The 18542-nt window shown below is 33.4% G+C and overlaps 1 protein-coding gene across 2 annotated transcripts in view; it reads left to right on the forward strand.

The window, feature by feature from the left end:
• Window positions 1–18291, forward strand: part of LOC142225565 (zinc finger CCCH-type with G patch domain-containing protein) — a 47972-nt gene extending 29681 nt beyond the window's left edge. For both annotated transcript variants that reach the window (XM_075295351.1, XM_075295352.1), the window contains 2 exons: window positions 17473–17603; window positions 17663–18291. In XM_075295351.1, the coding sequence (XP_075151466.1) occupies window positions 17473–17603; window positions 17663–18247 (716 nt within the window). In that variant the 3' untranslated portion in view covers window positions 18248–18291. The remainder of the gene's footprint in view (window positions 1–17472; window positions 17604–17662) is intronic.
• The last annotated feature ends 251 nt before the right edge of the window (window positions 18292–18542 follow it).

Consider the following 18542-nt stretch of genomic DNA (forward strand, 5'->3'; position numbering starts at 1 on the left):
AATTAAAAATTTAATTGACTTTTGTCACGGAATCAATTAATTGTGTGATTGAATCAATTAAAAACATGATTGATTTTTAACATAAAATTCAATCACAGTTTTAATTGAATCAATTAAAATTCTAATTAATTTCGCGACAAAAATCAATCAACTATTTGATTCATTCAATTAAATAATTAATTTAAATTGGCTATAAATTTCTATTAAAAAATTTATATATTGCGACCCCAAAATCGTATTTAGTTTTTTTTCTTTTGAAATAAAAGAAAATATGTGTTTCTTATAAAACATATTTAATATTTTATTATTTTTTGAATTATGCAATAGACAAATAAATTTGGTTCTTGTAATTTGTGTTTTGTTCTAACATAACTTACAAATACAACTACTATCAATAACAACTATAGGGTGAAAAAATAAATTATATAAATCATTATCTTCCTTATAATAATAACCATGTTAGTATGTTGCTTCTAATATGTAGATGCGCCTAGATTTCCAATAAATCAGCAGCCTGTAAACTAAATTAGTTTTTCTGAAAGTAAACAGAATAATTCGAATTTAATTTTGTTCAATTAAAAGTTAATTTTGTTAAACATTACCTGCATAGAATATCAAGCTCAATTCTTAGTTCCAGATTTATGATCTTCTTTTGCAGTTGTAGTCTTTTAGCATAAAAAGGTGTATTAAGGAGCTCGGTAATTTATTTTTAGTAACAATTCCTTTCCAAAATTTCCCCATATTGAAATCGTCTATTAAGATTTGAACCAATCAAAGACAAAAATAATGGGAAAGCAATGTAAATGTAATTTGGTATTATATTGATGATACTTTGCAAATTCTGGAAATAGAAAAAAATATAAATGGAAAATACCTATTTTTATTATTTTCGGATATTTTTCATATTTTTAAATCCAAAAGAAAGAACTTTTTTACCATTACATAATTCAGCTCATTAGTTTATATACCAGATATACTGCTCTCTACTTGGGTTCAAACTGAAAAAGGCAGGTAAAACAAAAATGCAATTTAATGCCAACGCTACTTCGCAACTTCAAGGTGAATCTTCCAACAAACCCATACCGCTCTTGGTTTTAAGAAAACTAGGAGTGAAAAAAATTTATAATTTTAAAAGATCAATACGGTTCCCACTTTTTTATTGCAAACATATTATTATATATTTGATAAAATGATGGAGTTGATGGGATTGATTGGTCAATTTCACGAAATAAAATTGGTCACTAAAAGAAATGAATAAAAAATATATTATTTTAGTCCGTTTAAGGTAAACAGGCTTCAATGGAAAACGCTATTCACATTTCACAATTCCTTACCTTCAATAAGCGTAGATTGTTTTCCATTTTTACAATACCACAAAACACAAACACAGGTAATTTCAAATGCGTTCTGTCATATATTTTTTCAAACCTTTACCACGTGGCCGTTTGTTGTTGCACACTTTATTTATTTTAACCCTTTGCTATGATTTGTTGTTGCGTTCAAAATATTTATGCACACATTTTGAATGCAGCAGACAGAATGTCGCCAATCATGTTTTTCAATTTACGCGAAAAACAAAAACCCAAACGTTCGTTACGAGTTACTTCCACAGACTGATCTCTCCATCATACATTGTTGAATAAATACCCATTCTCTTGTTCTCTTTTCGCTCTTTCCATTGCTCAAAATTATTCAGTTTCAATCACAAAGGTGATTGAATCAATCACATGTGTAATTGGAAACGGAAAAAATTTCAATCACGTTTGTAATTGAAAATTATTTCCGAATTGATTAACAAATTGATTGAATCAATTAATATTTTAATTGGAAACGTAACAAATATCAATCATTTTTTTGATTGGTTTTTATTCGGATTTGATAAAATAATTAATTGAATCAATTAACATAATAATTGAATCCGTTTCCAAATTCAATTAAGTGTTTAATTGAAAAAATGTTGGTGAAAATTTTTTGTGTGTAGCACAAAGAAGACACCAATGTGTGAATTTGAAAGATATGAAAATGAATCGGTTCATGTAGAAAATGGGTTTGATCAAAATAACCGCGTTAGTGAGGATGAATCATTTGAAGAAGCGATTAGTTATCCAGAAGAAATTAATGAAAATATTCAACAGCCCAACGTGAACGATTCTGAAAATACCATGGAGCTTCGAAGAAGTTCGAGAGTGATAAAACCGCCATCTCGATATGATTACATTGCTATTGCTCTAAACGCTGAATGCTTTGTATCTAACGTTCCTCGTACATACAAGGATGTAGAAAATTTTGATGATTCATGCGATTGGTACAAAGCAATAAAAAGAGAACTTGATTCATTGGAAAAGAACCAAACTTGGAAACTCGTCCAACGGCCAAATGGTAAGAGTGTTGTTGGGTGTAGGTGGGTATTCAAACGCAAATTGGACACTGATGGAAATCTTAGCGAATATAAGGCACGTGTTGTTGCAAAGGGGTATACACAATGTCAAGGATTTGACTACGAAGAAACGTACTCCCCAGTTGCGAAAATTGGCACGTTTCGCATCTTGCTATCTATTGCCAACAAAATGAAATACCATATACATCAAATGGATGTAAAAACCGCATTTTTGAACGGAATTTTGAAAGAGGAAATTTACATGGAACCCCCAGAAGGACTCAAGTGTGACAATAACATAGTTTGTAAACTGAACCGTTGTATTTATGGACTAAAGCAATCACCACGCATATGGAATGAAAGATTTAACAACTTTATAACCCAATTACAATTCGAACGATCTAAAAATGATTATTGTCTTTATGTAAGGCAAAGAAATGGATCATTAATTTATGTATTGCTCTACGTTGATGATTTACTGATTGTTGGAGAAAATATAAAAGAAATCGAAATTATAAAATCAGCACTGCAGCAAGAATTTGAAATGAAAGATCTTCAAAATATCGATACCTACTTAGGCGTTAAAGTCACGCGCAATATTGAAGAGGGGAAAATCACTCTTAGTCAAAAACATTTCATAAACAATCTCTTAAAGCGATTTGAAATGGAAAATTGCAATGGTGTAGATATTCCAATGGTGCCTAAACTCTCGTTGGAGTTAAATAAAGAAGAAAATATTCCATTGACAAAACATCCTTACAAAGAATTAATTGGTTGTTTGATGTACCTAATGCTCACTACAAGACCAGATATGTGTCAAAGCGTGAATTATTTAAGCCGCTTTCAAAATTGCGCCACTGACACTCATTGGATGCATTTAAAGAGGATATTACGTTACCTAAAGAAAACCATGAGTATGGAACTTGTCTATGATGGAAAAACCGACGAAACAATGTATGCCTATTCAGACGCAGATTGGGGTAACGATGTCAATGATAGAAAATCCTTAAGTGGTTACCTTATTAAATTATTTCGATGCTCGGTGTCATGGCTAACAAAGATGCAGCCCACAGTTTCACTCTCCTCTACAGAGGCCGAGTACATTGCCCTCAGCATGACTGCTTGTGAAGTAGTATTTATAAAGAAATTATTGGATGATATGAAAGTTATTATACCATCTCCAGTACATATTTTTGAAGATAATATGTCTTGCATTAAAATTGCTGAAGAACCTAGGGAGCATCAACGTATGAAGCACATTGACATAAAATATAATTATCTTCGTGATTTAGTGCAAGAACACATTATAAATATAATTTATAAAGCAAGTTCTGAACAAGTGGCAGACTTCTTCACAAAGTCATTGCCGAAACTGTCATTCGAGAAATTTAGAAACAATGTTGGAATTATTTAATTGGGCAGGGGTGTTGAAATACAATTAAATACTTGTTTTTATAAACACTTTGATTTATAATATAGTATCTGATCATATGTGCTTTGAATTTTTGTATGTATTCATAGAAAATAATTTTTCAGTTAGTTACCTTTCTTCTTTCTTTTCACTTCAAATTAAATTCAATAAATTTCTTTTTGTCATAACCCTTAAAACTATTTGCTGATATTTATCTGAGACAAAGCTGTAGAAATTGTGATCAGTCGTTCCACTGGGTACATCTAAAAATTTATCATTCAACTCATCGACATCAATATCCACAGAACAACCCCCTGCAACCCCTATTTCGCGAATGGTTCTTCATGACCTCCTCGACCCCATGGCGGATGAAAAGCGTCTTAGGTAATACTCAGACTTGGCCGACCTTATCAACTTATTAACACGGTCCCTGGCAGAACGATATTCCTCGCGTAGTTCGGCCATCCGAAAACGCTTCCACCTAGAAAACGATGCATTCCTTATATCAATAGGAATAACATTGTCATTCCGTTTGTAACACATCGAAATATTGCTCTCAGACCCCATAAAGTATATATATTCTGGGTCGTGGTGAAATTCTGAGTCGATCAGAGCAGGTCCGTCCGTCAGTCTGTTGAAATCACGCTAACTTCCGAACGAAACAAGCTATCGACTTGAAACTTGGCACAAGTAGTTGTTATTAATGTAGGTCGGATGGTATTGCAAATGGGCCATATCGGTCCACTTTTACGTATAGCCCACATACAAACGGACCCCCAAATTGGGCTTGCCATTGCTCTAAGAGAAGCAAATTTCTTACGATTCGGCTGAAATTTGGTACATAGTGTTAGTATATGGTCTTTAACAACCATCCAAAAATTGGTCCACATCGGTCCATAATTACATATAGCCCCCATATAAACCGATCCCTCGATTTGGCTTGCGGAGCCTCTAAGAGAAGCAAATTTCATCCGATCCGGTTGAAATTTGGTACATGGTGTAAGTATATGGTCTCTAGCAACCACGCAAAAATTGGTCCACATCGGTCCATAGTTATATATAGCCCCCATATAAACCGATCCCCCGATTTGGCTTGCGGAGCCTCTAAGAGAAGCAAATTTCATGCGATCCGGCTGAAATTTGGTACAAGGTGTTAGTATATGGTCTCTAATGACCATACAAAAATTGGTCCACATCGGTCTATAATTATATGTAGCACCCATATAAACCGATCCCCCGATTTGGCTTGCGGAGCCTCTAAGAGAAGCAAGTTTCATCCGATCCGGTTGAAATTTGGTACATGGTGTAAGTATATGGTCTCTAACAACCAGCAAAAATTGGTCCACATCGGTCCATAATTATATATAGCCCCCATATAAACCGATCCCCCGATTTGGCTTGCGGACCCTCTAAGAGAAGCAAATTTCATCCGATCCGGCTGAAATTTGGTACAAGGTGTTCCAAGGTGTATATGGTCTCTAATGACCATGCAAAAAGTGGTCCTCATCGGTCCATAATTATATAAATATAACCCATATAAACCGATCACCAGATTTAACCTCCGGAGCCTCTTGGAAGACCAAAATTCATCTGATTCAGTTGAAATTTGGTACGTGGTGTTAATATATGGCCTCAAACACCCATGCAAAAATTGGTCGAAATCGGTCAAAAATTATATATAGGCCCCATATAAACCGATCCCCAGATTTGACCTCCGGAGCCTCTTGGAAGAGCAAAATTCATCCGATTCGGTTGAAATTTGGTACGTGATGTTAGTATATGGTATCCAACAACCATGCAGGAATTGGTTCATATCAGTCCATAATTATATATAGCCCCATATAAACCGATCCCCAGATTTGACCTCTGGTGCCTTTTGGAGAAGCAAAATTCGTCCGATCTGGTTGAAATTTGGTACGTGGTGGTAGTATATGATATTTAACAGCCATGCCAAAAGTGGTCCATATCAGTCCATAATCATATATAGCCCCCATATAAACCGATCCCGAGATTTGGTTTTGAGCCTCTTGGAGGAGCAAATTTCATCCGAGTCAGTTGAAATTTGGTACATTGTGCTAGTATGTAGCCGTTAACAACCAGGCCTAACTAGGTCCATATCGGTCTATAGTTATATATAGCCCTCGGATAAATCGATCCCCAATCACACAAAATTATTTGTAACATACATAACTTATTTGTATAATATATACCACGTATGGACTAACTCACAATTTAGAAAACGATGTTAAGAAGATTTAAGATACCACAGCCCAAGTAATCCGATTGTGGATGACAGTCTTTCGTAGAAGTTTCTATATATATATATATAAATATATAAATAAATATATATATATATATATATATATATATATATATATATATATATATATATATATATATATATATATATATAATATATATATATATATATATATATAATATATATATATATATATATATATATATATATATATATATATATATATATATATATATATATATATATATATATATATATATATATATATATATATATATATATATATATATATATATATATATATATATATATATATATATATATATATATATATATATATATATATATATATATATATATATATATATATATATATATATATATATATATATATATATATATATATATATATATATATATATATATATATATATATATATATATATATATATATATATATATATATATATATATATATATATATACATATATATATATATATATATATATATATATATATATATATATATATATATATATATATATATATATATATATATATATATATATATATATATATATATATATATATATATATATATATATATATATATATATATATATATATATATATATATATATATATATATATATATATATATATATATATATATATATATATATATATATATATATATATATATATATATATATATATATATATATATATATATATATATATATATATATATATATATATATATATATATATATATATATATATATATATATATATATATACATTTAAATAGTTTGTGCTTCTTGCCTCACACTTGCTAATTCCACGCCATGAAGCAGTACCGGCATTAGATATGTTTTCGCCAAAAGAGAAGTGATGTGCTGTGGTGTTTACAAATGTGTCTTATACAATGTCCTTAACATACCAAATATTTTACCTGAGGCAGCATTGATATGATCATTCCGTCTCAGGCTACTGTTTATAATAACGCCCAAGTTCTTAGCCTTTGGAACGTGCTCTATGTTCTGGTTTCCAATTAACACGGGATAGCTACATATGATCTCTTGCAAACGGCTTGAAATCAGTATAAACTTCGATTTTTTGGGTTTATCAGAAGTCCATTTGTATTAGTCCAGGAGTGTACACTTGTCAAATCTTTATTAACATTGACTTATGAAAACTGATATACAGCTGTACATCATCAGCATATATGTGTATCTTAGAATAACAAAGTTTGGATGGTAGATCGTTTATGTACATGCAAAATAGAAGTGGCCCCAGGATAGATCCTTGCGGAACACCTATTTATATTTAGTGGCTTAGATACTGAACTTCCAACAACAACAGACTGACTACGCTGACAAAGATAATTATAGACAAGTGATGTTGCTAAATGGGAAAATTTGTACAGCATTAGTAATATGGCACATAATCGCTTATTATCCACGCAGTCAAACGCCTTTAAGTGGTCCAACAGAACTAAACAGGATAATGAGCCGTCATCCAATTTAGACCTTATTTCCTCCATAACATCAATTAAAGATGTGATACAGCTATGTTTCGGTATGAAACCAGATTGCCTACGTGGCAATAGTTTTTGCTCATTTAAGTATTTACTTATTTGGTTATGTATGATGCGCTCAAATACCTTAGAGAGGAATGAAAGAATTAACATTGGACGATACTCATCAGATGTTTTGGGTGTTGGAATAATTTTTGCATATTTCCACGCACTTGGATAATTTCCTGTTGTTAGGTGTGTAATATATGGTAAGATGTGTGGTAATATAATCTTAATGAGCTGTGGGTATATGTTGTCAAAACCAGCGGCATTCGACTTTATTGTCATGCAACTCAACACTATGTCTTGTTGGTTGGTACATGCAAACTCAAAAGCTGTATGAGGTTGAAAAGTCGTCGCATCAATATCCGAGGTTAATGAGGGTTTCATTGCTGCATTGGTAGTAACCGCACAAACAAACGATTCATTTATTTGATCAGGGTCATCATTAATAGGACAGAACTTACTTTTTCCATATTCCATTTACATTTAGAATTAATCGCAGACTGAAATCGGTTTGAATAGTGACTTGCTTTTGCTCTCGGTATAGTTTTGTTTACTTCAAATCGCAGTGCTGTGAACTCATTGTGTAGTTCTTGCGTCTCTCTTCCATCTTCTATAAGCAATATCACGACATTTTATTAGGTTTTGAATATTGTTGTTAAACCAGCTGTTTTGTGCTCGTTATTCCTTCCTTGTGCATTGCGGAACTGATAATGTTTGAAGATACTGCAAGTTCTTATTTAAAAAGTCCAATTTGTTATCAACAGATTGAGTCATATAAATAGTACTCCAGTTAATACAATGTAGTTCTGGCATAAGCAGATGGTAATTAATTTTATTGAAATTCAGGAATGTCTGCAGTTCTTCTGGAGGAGGTCGCTGAACGTCATACACTCAGTTGGTCAGAAAGAAGAATCTTATTCAGGCTGTTAACTAGGAATAGATCTAATAAGGTGCTAGTAGTTGTTGCAAAGTGTGTAGGATTTGTTGAATTTACCGCATAAAGGCCTACTGAGTTAACTGCATTTATGAGACTTCCATCAAGTATAATGTTTGAGTTCATATCTCCACTAATTATTACATCGTCATAATGCACAACCGTGTCAGTTAAATAATTTATAAAATCATTGATTGGAATGTTTTTGTTTGGTCGATACACGCAACCAATGAGCAGCTTTTGTCCATTCAATAGCGTTTCTATAAATATCGATTCCACTTCCTCATTCTCACCAGATCTGCTTACGACTTTGCATGATATGTTTCTCTTCACATAAATTGCTCCACCTCCTCCTGTTCTTATATTTCTGTCGTTTCTATAAACATGGTATCCCGCTACGCATACACACAAACAATTTTTCTCTGATTCAATCACCAAATTAATTGATCCAATTAATTTTTAATTGAAATGTCTTCAATCACGAAAATGATAGTATCAATCACAGTTTTAATTGGGCATAGAAAAAATTCTTGATTAAAAAAATTATTGATTTTTTCAGCAAAATTCAATTAATTTTTTAATTGATTCAATTAAAAATTTAATTGATGTTGTTCAAAATCCCAAAGTATTGGGTGTTTCGCGTATGATCACTGGGATCCTTGTTGGAGCAAAGTGGGAACTCACCAAATAAAAAACACACATCGATAATTGCACATTTCAGTTTATAAACTCACAGTTTAGTCCAAACATTTAGCCGAAGAAAAACCCGACCGAAATGAAACACTCGTTTTCTACTTATCAAGCTCGAAAAACAAAACTTTATTTATATCAACGCAAGTTATACAATTTTTCGTCGATCTCAATGTCCGAAGTATTGACACTCTCATCGTAGACTACTTCTCCTTAATATGACGAGCCATAGACTCCTAAAAAATATCCCAAGCATATTCCGGTGTAGCCATATCCGAGCTACCAATATTCTAATTTCACTCCAACTTCAAATTCACTAGATGGCGTGGTTCGAACATGAACATCCCGGCCCCTTTGCAGGACCCTGCAATCCAAACCTAATAACAAAATAAAAAGCAATAGTTCCGTACTCAATATTATTCGGTAAACTCCCTTTAATGTTGCAGACGTATGATATAATTAATCAAAATTTAAACATGTTTAGTTACAATAAAAAATTCATAGTAACTATAAATTTCATCGACCCATGTTCAGCTATTCTCGACATAATAAAGCGTCCACAATTTAACAATTGCAATTTGTCTCAACATGACTACCATGATCATATGATGTGATGCCGACATTGTTCTGTATTCTTCGACTTTCATCCCACTGCTTTGAGACGTCCTGGATCAATGAGGAATGCCTGCCTTGTATATATTTTCGCATTCCATTTCTAGGCGAACGAGGCCTTTTGTTACAATATAGAGACGTACGAGGTCCCTCGATGGAAAATTTAGACAAATTGGTACCATCTTCTGGCTCGGACGATCTAGGTCCCAGTCGTTTCTCTATTGCTCTACTGGACGAACGTGGTCCAGGCTTATGCAACAGAGTATGGTGCATGTCGCCACACTTCCTACAGCTCCCATGGCTTTTGCAAATACGCCTTGTGTGCTCATTGGCTAAACATCTAGCGCAATACTTATAAATAGAGATAGTCTTCAATCTTTCCGAATAGGTCATTTCTAAAAATTTATTGCAAAATCGTAGGGGGTGGTCGCTTGAACAAACCTTGCAGACAATTTTGGGTTTCGAAACTCGATTCTCTGACATGCAACCTTTTTCTTTATCTATGATTCTGTATAACTGAAATGGGTGCGATACAACATTACGACCGTTGGATAATCGACTGGTTTTTCCTGCGTAGAAATCTTCCCAATATTCTCCCCATTCACAAAATGTATCTAACTGCTGTCCTAGATTGACACCCGTGCAAAAAGAAACACAAGTGCTGTAAGTGGCACACTGACGCTCTGCTCCATCAATCAACGGCCCTGTCAATACCCATCCGAATATTGTATTCTGCGCAACGAGCGATCCAAAAAGGTTCTGACGGACTCCATTCAGGATAATCTGAGGATAAAGATCGCCACCTATAAGAATGTCGACATTGTCACTTTTAGCAAAATATGGGTCGGCCAATTGTAACCCGTCAAAAGCTGTAGCTGAGGTTGAATTTGCACTGCATCTGGGTAGACCCAGAAACCGAGTTGTTTAGCCCTGTTATGTAAGCACTTATCTTGTTGGCTGGCAATCCTATACGATTCCTTAATTTTTCTGATATGATTGTTGTTTGCGAGCCCGAATCAATCAAGGCCCTCGCCGTATATATAACTCCTTTTGCCTCTACATTAACCAAAGCTGTGCCCAAAAGCACCTGTTTGCGAGTGGTAGCAAAGAAATTTTGAAAGTGTTGACCATCTCCTCCAGCAGCCTGCCCCGATTCCTGGGTGGTGTTAGGCCTATCACTCGAATCATCGACCACATAGGCGCCAATCTGGGAATTCGGTTCTCTATGTAATAATGTATTATGTCTCGAACCACAATGGTAACAGCTAAGCCGATTCCTACATTGGTTGAGCCTATGATTCTGACTAAAACAATTGATACACAAGTTACACCTTTTAACAACTAGAAATCGATTTTCCGGATTCATTTCCAGAAACTTAGAGCACGTTTTCAAATAATGATCCTGGCCACAAGCATGGCACGTCATTCTGCTAACATTTCCCGAATATGGTTCAATTTTCCTAGGAGATATGGGCTTTCGTGCGATATCTTCTACTCTGCTCATACGCGTAAGATCAAAAACAGTTTCGAGGGACTGGAAACGAGCAGTTAGAAAGTCATCCAAATCTGACCACTTCGAATCTTCTGTTTTGTCCTTTACAGAATGTTCCCACAAAGACAATGTGTATACTGGTAGCTTCGTGGAACACAAAAACACAAAAATGGGATCCCAGGTACCAATATCAATATTATGCGACTTCAGTGCGTACATAACATTATTAATTTCCCTCTGAAGTCGTTTTATTTCGAGTGCTGCTTCAGATTTGACTGGGGAGAGATTGAACAAAATCTTCCACTGGCTATTGACAAGGACTCGTTTATTCTCATGCCTATCTTTGAGGTTAGCCCAGGCCGTCTCAAAACCCTCATTTGTTAAGGGAGATTTCTTAACTATTTCTAACGCCTCCCCTTGGGTAGTTTGTCGCAAATAAAACAATTTTTCAACTGGAGATATAGACGTGCAATCAATATATACGGCCTTAAACATGTCCCTAAAGGACGGCCAAGCGATGTAGTCCCCTCGAAATATCTCAGTTGTGCATGGAGGCAGACGAAAACGTGGCTCTGGAAATCTGTCTTGCCCCAAATGTTGTTGAACCTGATTAGGGCCAAGAACAGTAGATGTTAAAAGGGACCTGTTCGTAAATGTCTGGGATAATGCGCCCATTTGAGCAGCACATGTGATATATGTTTGTCTACATTGCCTAAAGAGGTCTGAGGATCCCTTTTCTACCTCTTCAGAAAGATTATGATCAACTGTAAGCTTCTCATATGCTTCTTTAACTTTGGTCCAAAGACCCTTGAACTCCTCCTTGTGTAAATCAATAGTAAATATAGTTTGGCTATCTTCGGACAATCCGCTGTACTCCTTTTCAAAATTCAAAAACATTTCAGCAAGTTTATTGAACCTATGTACCTGGGTTTCATTACCCATTTTCCGCGATGTAAAAATTCAGATATGTATATGTATATAATGAAATGTGTCCAATCAAAATTTAGTTGCATTTAAAAACGACATTCAATTAAACTGTAATTAACTCAGACGTTGGTGAAAACTCAACCAGAAATAAATGGAATCAGTTAATTCCGCGATTAAAATTTTCTTTTGAAATACTTAAGCTATGCGAACTCACTTTATATTGCAAGTCTCTTTTCTAACATTCTTCCTAAATAGCTTGCACAGATAAAAAATATAAATATCACTGACCATCAGAACAGTATACACACTCTAAATATATTAAAACTCAATCAAAATATGCGACAACCCTTGGCGATTTTATTTGAAATATTTCTACAAGCCGTTTATGTATCGTATTAGAGGTCCCCTCAGATAAGCGGCTGACTATTAGCAAAAACACGTCTATTAAATTACCAATCTCATGTACGATTCATCTCATCGATGTGATACACACAAGAGAAAAACTAAGAGACTATATCTCATACATTCTCTTTTTATGTCTCCCCCACTACGATTACTTATGCGTGTTGAGAGACTAGGCGTACTCTTTTGTTATATTTATCTCTTTCGCCAGTACGTCCACAAAAGAGCAATAAGAAACTATAAGTAGGGTTACCATAATTTCAATAAAAAATATACAATCGCAGCATTCGAAATCGGCGTACACGATGTTATGTGATTTCAATATTAAGATCATAAAATACAAAGTGATGCTTATGATAAAACTTCCCAATACAAACTCAATGCAAACCTGGACGACAATTAAAAATCGTACATCCAATACGATGATTATCAAAGTAAACAGTAGGGTATTTAAAAATAGATGGCAACCTTAAAAGCAGAGAGTGGTTGTAAACATCTTTTCTGCAGTAGTATCCAACAGCACAATATAATGATGTGTGATTTATATAGGACACATGAGATAATAAACAAATGACATACCTTGGTAGAATCTATATCTTAAAATTGGTATTGAGTTTTCAACTTTATTTTTAAGAATATAGTAAACAATACAAAAGGTAAGAAAGGCTCTGCATCCCGCGCCGAACCCCACAACAACAATTTATAAGACACTGAGATACGGTGGGAGATATGCAGGTTGAGTTGCCAGATCGCGAACACTTTAGCCGTGATCGTTTGGAAAACGGCAGGATAGAATAAATTTAATTCACCAAACCGATCGGAACAAATGTTATAAAAAATTGATTTCACAAAGAGTTTGCACTTTAATAGTTCGGTAGTAGAAAGTGTTTGTAATATGTTCCTCTTGCTCCGGATCCGGTTCGAAGGACAATGTTCAAAATCCCAAAGTATTGGGTGTTTCGCGTATGATCACTGGGATCCTTGTTGGAGCAAAGTGGGAACTCACCAAATAAAAAACACACATCGATAATTGCACATTTCAGTTTATAAACTCACAGTTTAGTCCAAACATTTAGCCGAAGAAAAACCCGACCGAAATGAAACTCTCGTTTTCTACTTATCAAGCTCGAAAAACAAAACTTTATTTATATCAACGCAAGTTATACAATTTTTCGTCGATCTCAATGTCCGAAGTATTGACACTCTCATCGTAGACTACTTCTCCTTAATATGACGAGCCATAGACTCCTAAAAAATATCCCAAGCATATTCCGGTGTAGCCATATCCGAGCTACCAATATTCTAATTTCACTCCAACTTCAAATTCACTAGATGGCGTGGTTCGAACATGAACATTGCAAAACGCAATTAATTTATTAATTAAAAAAGGTAACTATTTTTAATTACTTAGTTAGATTGGCTTAGAGTTTTTATTTGGATTAACAAATGATTGTTTGAAATACATTTTTAATTAAAAAAGTAAAAAAAATCAGCACTTTTTTTAACTGAATTAGTCTTCCGAATTTGATTAAAAAGTTAATTGTATCAATTAATTTTTTAATTAAACATTTTAAAAATTTCAATCATTGACTTAATTAACTTAATGTTTCTATCATGATTAAAAAGTTAATTGTATCAATTAATTTATTAATTGAAAAAATTTTCAACTTCAATTAACTTTTTAATTGGAAATATTTTGGTGATATTTTTTTCTGTGTATGAAACCTTCAGCTACATACTTGGTAAACCACGTTTCCGATATACATATTGTGTCAATATCTGAATTTTCGAAAATATATTTGAATTCGTCAATTTTACTTGTTAAGCTTTGGGCATTTATGTGACATATATTTAGTCCACATTTTTGTTTAGTTAGTATATGTAACATGTTTCGTAATCCGTCATTGGAAACATATTCATTATGTCCCAAGGACATGTATAATAAATTTTTGCAACGTATTTTTGGATTTTGAGAAGTGGTATTGATACTTTTTTCCAATATGTTTATGTATAAAATATAGTATAAATAATGAATTAAAAATCGAAAGCATTACTTTAGGCATTAGAGTTAGCAGGACGAAAAAACAGGTTTAAGCTACATATGTCATCAACTCTTATCGGGTCATCTTTCGGTGACGATTTGAAATAAATCAGTCCACGGTATGAAAAAGCCGATGAAATACCTTTTTGTTTTTTAAGCCTTATTGCTGCTTGAAAAATTTTTAAATTTGTGGCAGTAAGATTCTCGTTTACATATATTACATTGGCTGACTCAAAACCAATATGATGAAGACGCAATGGACTTTTGGTATTTTTATACCCTGCGCCACACTGTGGAACAGGGTATTATAAGTCACTAGGAGTACAATTAGTAGTGTAGTCAAGTGTGCCAAATTTTATTGAAATCGGTTCAGATTTAGATATAGCTCCCATATATATCGTTCGCCCGATTTACAGTCATATGACCACAGTGGCCAATCTTTTACTCCGATTTAATTGAAATTATGCACAGGGAGTAGAATTAGCATTGTAGCTATGCGTGCCAAATTTGATTGAAATCGGTTCAGATTTATATATAGCTCCCATATATAGCTTTCGGCCGATTTACACACATACGAACACAGAGGCCAATTTTTTGCTCCGATTTAGTTGAAATTTTGCACAGGGAGTAGAATTAGCATTGTAGCTGTGCGTGCCAAATTTGGTTGAAATCGGTTCAGATTTAGATAAATCTCCCATATATAGCTTTCGCCCGATGGACACTCATATGACCACAGAGGCCAATTTTGAACTCCGATTTAGTTGAAATTTTGCACATGGAGTAGAATTAGCATTGTTGCTATGCGTGCCAAATTTCGGTTCAGATTTAGGTATAGCTCCTATATATATGTTTTTCCGATTCTGACAAAAATGGTCAAAATACCAACATTTTCCTTGTAAAATCGCCACTGCTTAGTCGAAAAGTTGTAAAAATGACTCTAATTTTACTAAACTTCTAATACATATATATCGAGCAATAAATCATAAATAAACTTTTACGAAGTTTCCTTAAAATTGCTTCAGATTTAAATGTTTCCCATATTTTTTACTAACATTGTGTTCCACCGTAGTGCATTAGCCGACTTAAATTTTGAGTCTATAGATTTTGTAGAAGTCTATCAAATTCTGTCCAGATCGAGTGATATTTAAATGTATGTATGTGGGACAAACCTTTATATATAGCCTTCAACACATTTGACGGATGTGATATGGTATCGAAAATTTAGATCTACAAAGTGGTGCAGGGTATAATATAGTCGGCCCCCGCCCGACTTTAGACTTTCCTTACTTGTTTTTAAACTGAGCTATTGTTTTCAGAAAATTATTTTTAAAAAATGGGCTTATTAGTCGAATCATTATAGTCGAGTCTGGGAAATTGTTTTTGTTTCTAGTTGGTATACGATAAATGGTCTTATATGGTGGTGTTGTAATTTGCAAGGCATTACAAATATTATTGAATATTTCATTTAAATTTTCTGATCTATTGTGTGGTATACCATTTACACGCAAATCGCATACAATATTTAAGTTTTCCTGCTTTCGTTGTTGAGCTTTTAGTGTTTCAACATCATTCATCAAGTTAGATCAAGCTGAGCAATCTGTTTCAAACTTTTCAACTCTTTGGCTTATGCTGTTGATGTCTTCATCAACTCTTTGCAATTGCAGCTTTATTTTGTTAATGAGTTTGGATTCCATACCTTCAAGTTTGCTGTCTATGTATTTGTACATTCTCTCTTCGCCCTCTTTTATAGCTTCGTTTATCTGTTTCAACAGTTGATCAGAATCCACATTACATAGATGAGGAGTTTTGGAGATACTCTCCGTCTTTGACGCTTCCTCTCTCTTTTCGAAACTGCCGTTAGTTTATCTACGATTTCGTCATTTAGTTTGTTGTTATTATTTATTATCTCCGATAATAGCTGATCTTGTTCAGCTTGACTTTGTATTTTCTCCATTCTCTCCATTCTATTGATCTTTGTTTTGCAGAGATTTTAATTTTATGTTGTTTTTGTATTTGTCTTGTCTGTATTCTATTGTATCCAGCACAAGTACACAACACAAACAATATATTATGGCTAAATTATTTCAATTTTTCTGGTTAGATATATTATTTATTCGCACCAACAGTATTTATTGTGAAAGTTATATCAGAACTTTATTAAATAGTGCAATAAAGGTGTATGTTTAATGTATATAAACAATTAAACAGCTATGATTTAAACAGAGCAATCACAAACACGTCCTATCTCTTCTATCTCTCGAAAATAACATTTTCTAACAGAAAAAAAAAACAAAGTGCAGATTTGGATTCATCGTCCCAAATAACCTTAAAACAATATTCAGTTCCAAATCAACAGAACCATAGTTCCCTTGTGTTATTGGCGTTTGAGGAATACAAACTGTGTGAAAATTTGCTTTGGGCTACTCCCCATCAAGTTATAATGAAATCTTAAACAAAAATGTATAATTTTATGTCTTTTTTACTGATTTAGTTTTCACTTTAGTGAAAAAAATTACGATTTTAGCGGCTAAACTCGAACTTAATACCCACCTTTAACTTAAAATTACATGAAACCTCGTGGCGCCCTACATATGGGTAGCGCTGTATTATACGCATAACATTACGGAAATATTATTTCGAAAAACGTTGGACACTTATTGGGGTCAAATATTAGCTTTGAGTGACCATACACATATTCGTACAATTTTAATACCAGAAATTCATTGCAATTCTCTTTCAGGGGATGAAGATTCTACAAGCGATACAGAAAGTGAATCCGATTTTGCAGAAATCTCTGATGATAATATCAACGTTGAAACGTTCACTTATGAACTAAACCAACCACTTGGAGAGTGGGAAAAATATACAAAGGTAAATAATACGAGAATATATTTTTTTGTATTAACACGGGTATTTTAATTAATGTTAAGGGAATTGGCTCTAAATTGATGTCAAAAATGGGTTACGTATATGGCACTGGTCTGGGGACAAGAGGAAATGGTATCATCACTCCTATAACTGCACAGATTCTACCTCAAGGAAGGTCGTTGGATCACTGTATGAAATTGAGAGAGGCAGCGAATGGCGACAAGAATCTTTTCAGTGCGGAGAAAAAACTTCAAAAACAGAAGAAAAAACAAGAAGTTATAAATGCGAAAGCGTATGATCGGGAAACAAATCGAGTAGATGTATTTTCATTTTTAAACGAAAACATTTTAACCAATCCCGGTGTCAGCAACAATGCTAATCTGAACAAGAATTCTTTACAAAGTCATTCCTCAAAATCTCTTAACGTTGAAAGCGTTAAGGTAGCAGATGATATTCGCCGAAAGCAGCGAGAAATAGACGAGGTAAAAAAATCTTTAAAGCGTAATGCAGATGGGTGTTCTGATATTTGTATCCACCTAAAAAAGAAGTTGCAAGAAAAGTATAATGAGCTCAACCGTTTAAAAGACGAACAAACTTGCCTTTCAAATGAACAAACTAATCGAAGAACAAAATCGTTTGTATTTTAATTGTCTAAATAAATGCTTAAACATATATATTTTAAAAACCAAAATGAAGTGATCCCTTCTTTAAGTCAAAATGAACTAATTTTGAAGAAAGTTGAACTTCGTATAGCGCCAAAGACATTTTACATATGAACGATGTGAATTTCGTAGAAACTAGGAAAAATTATTATTTAACTGAATAGGAAGATATTTAAGTTAAAATGAACTCATTGTGAAGAAAGTTGAATTTCGTATAGCGCCAAAGACATTCCATATTTTAGTTAACATTTTCCTATATTTATGTACCACTATACTACAG

This window comes from Haematobia irritans, chromosome 2 (assembly GCF_050003625.1).
Source record: "Haematobia irritans isolate KBUSLIRL chromosome 2, ASM5000362v1, whole genome shotgun sequence".
NCBI lineage: Eukaryota > Metazoa > Arthropoda > Insecta > Diptera > Muscidae > Haematobia > Haematobia irritans.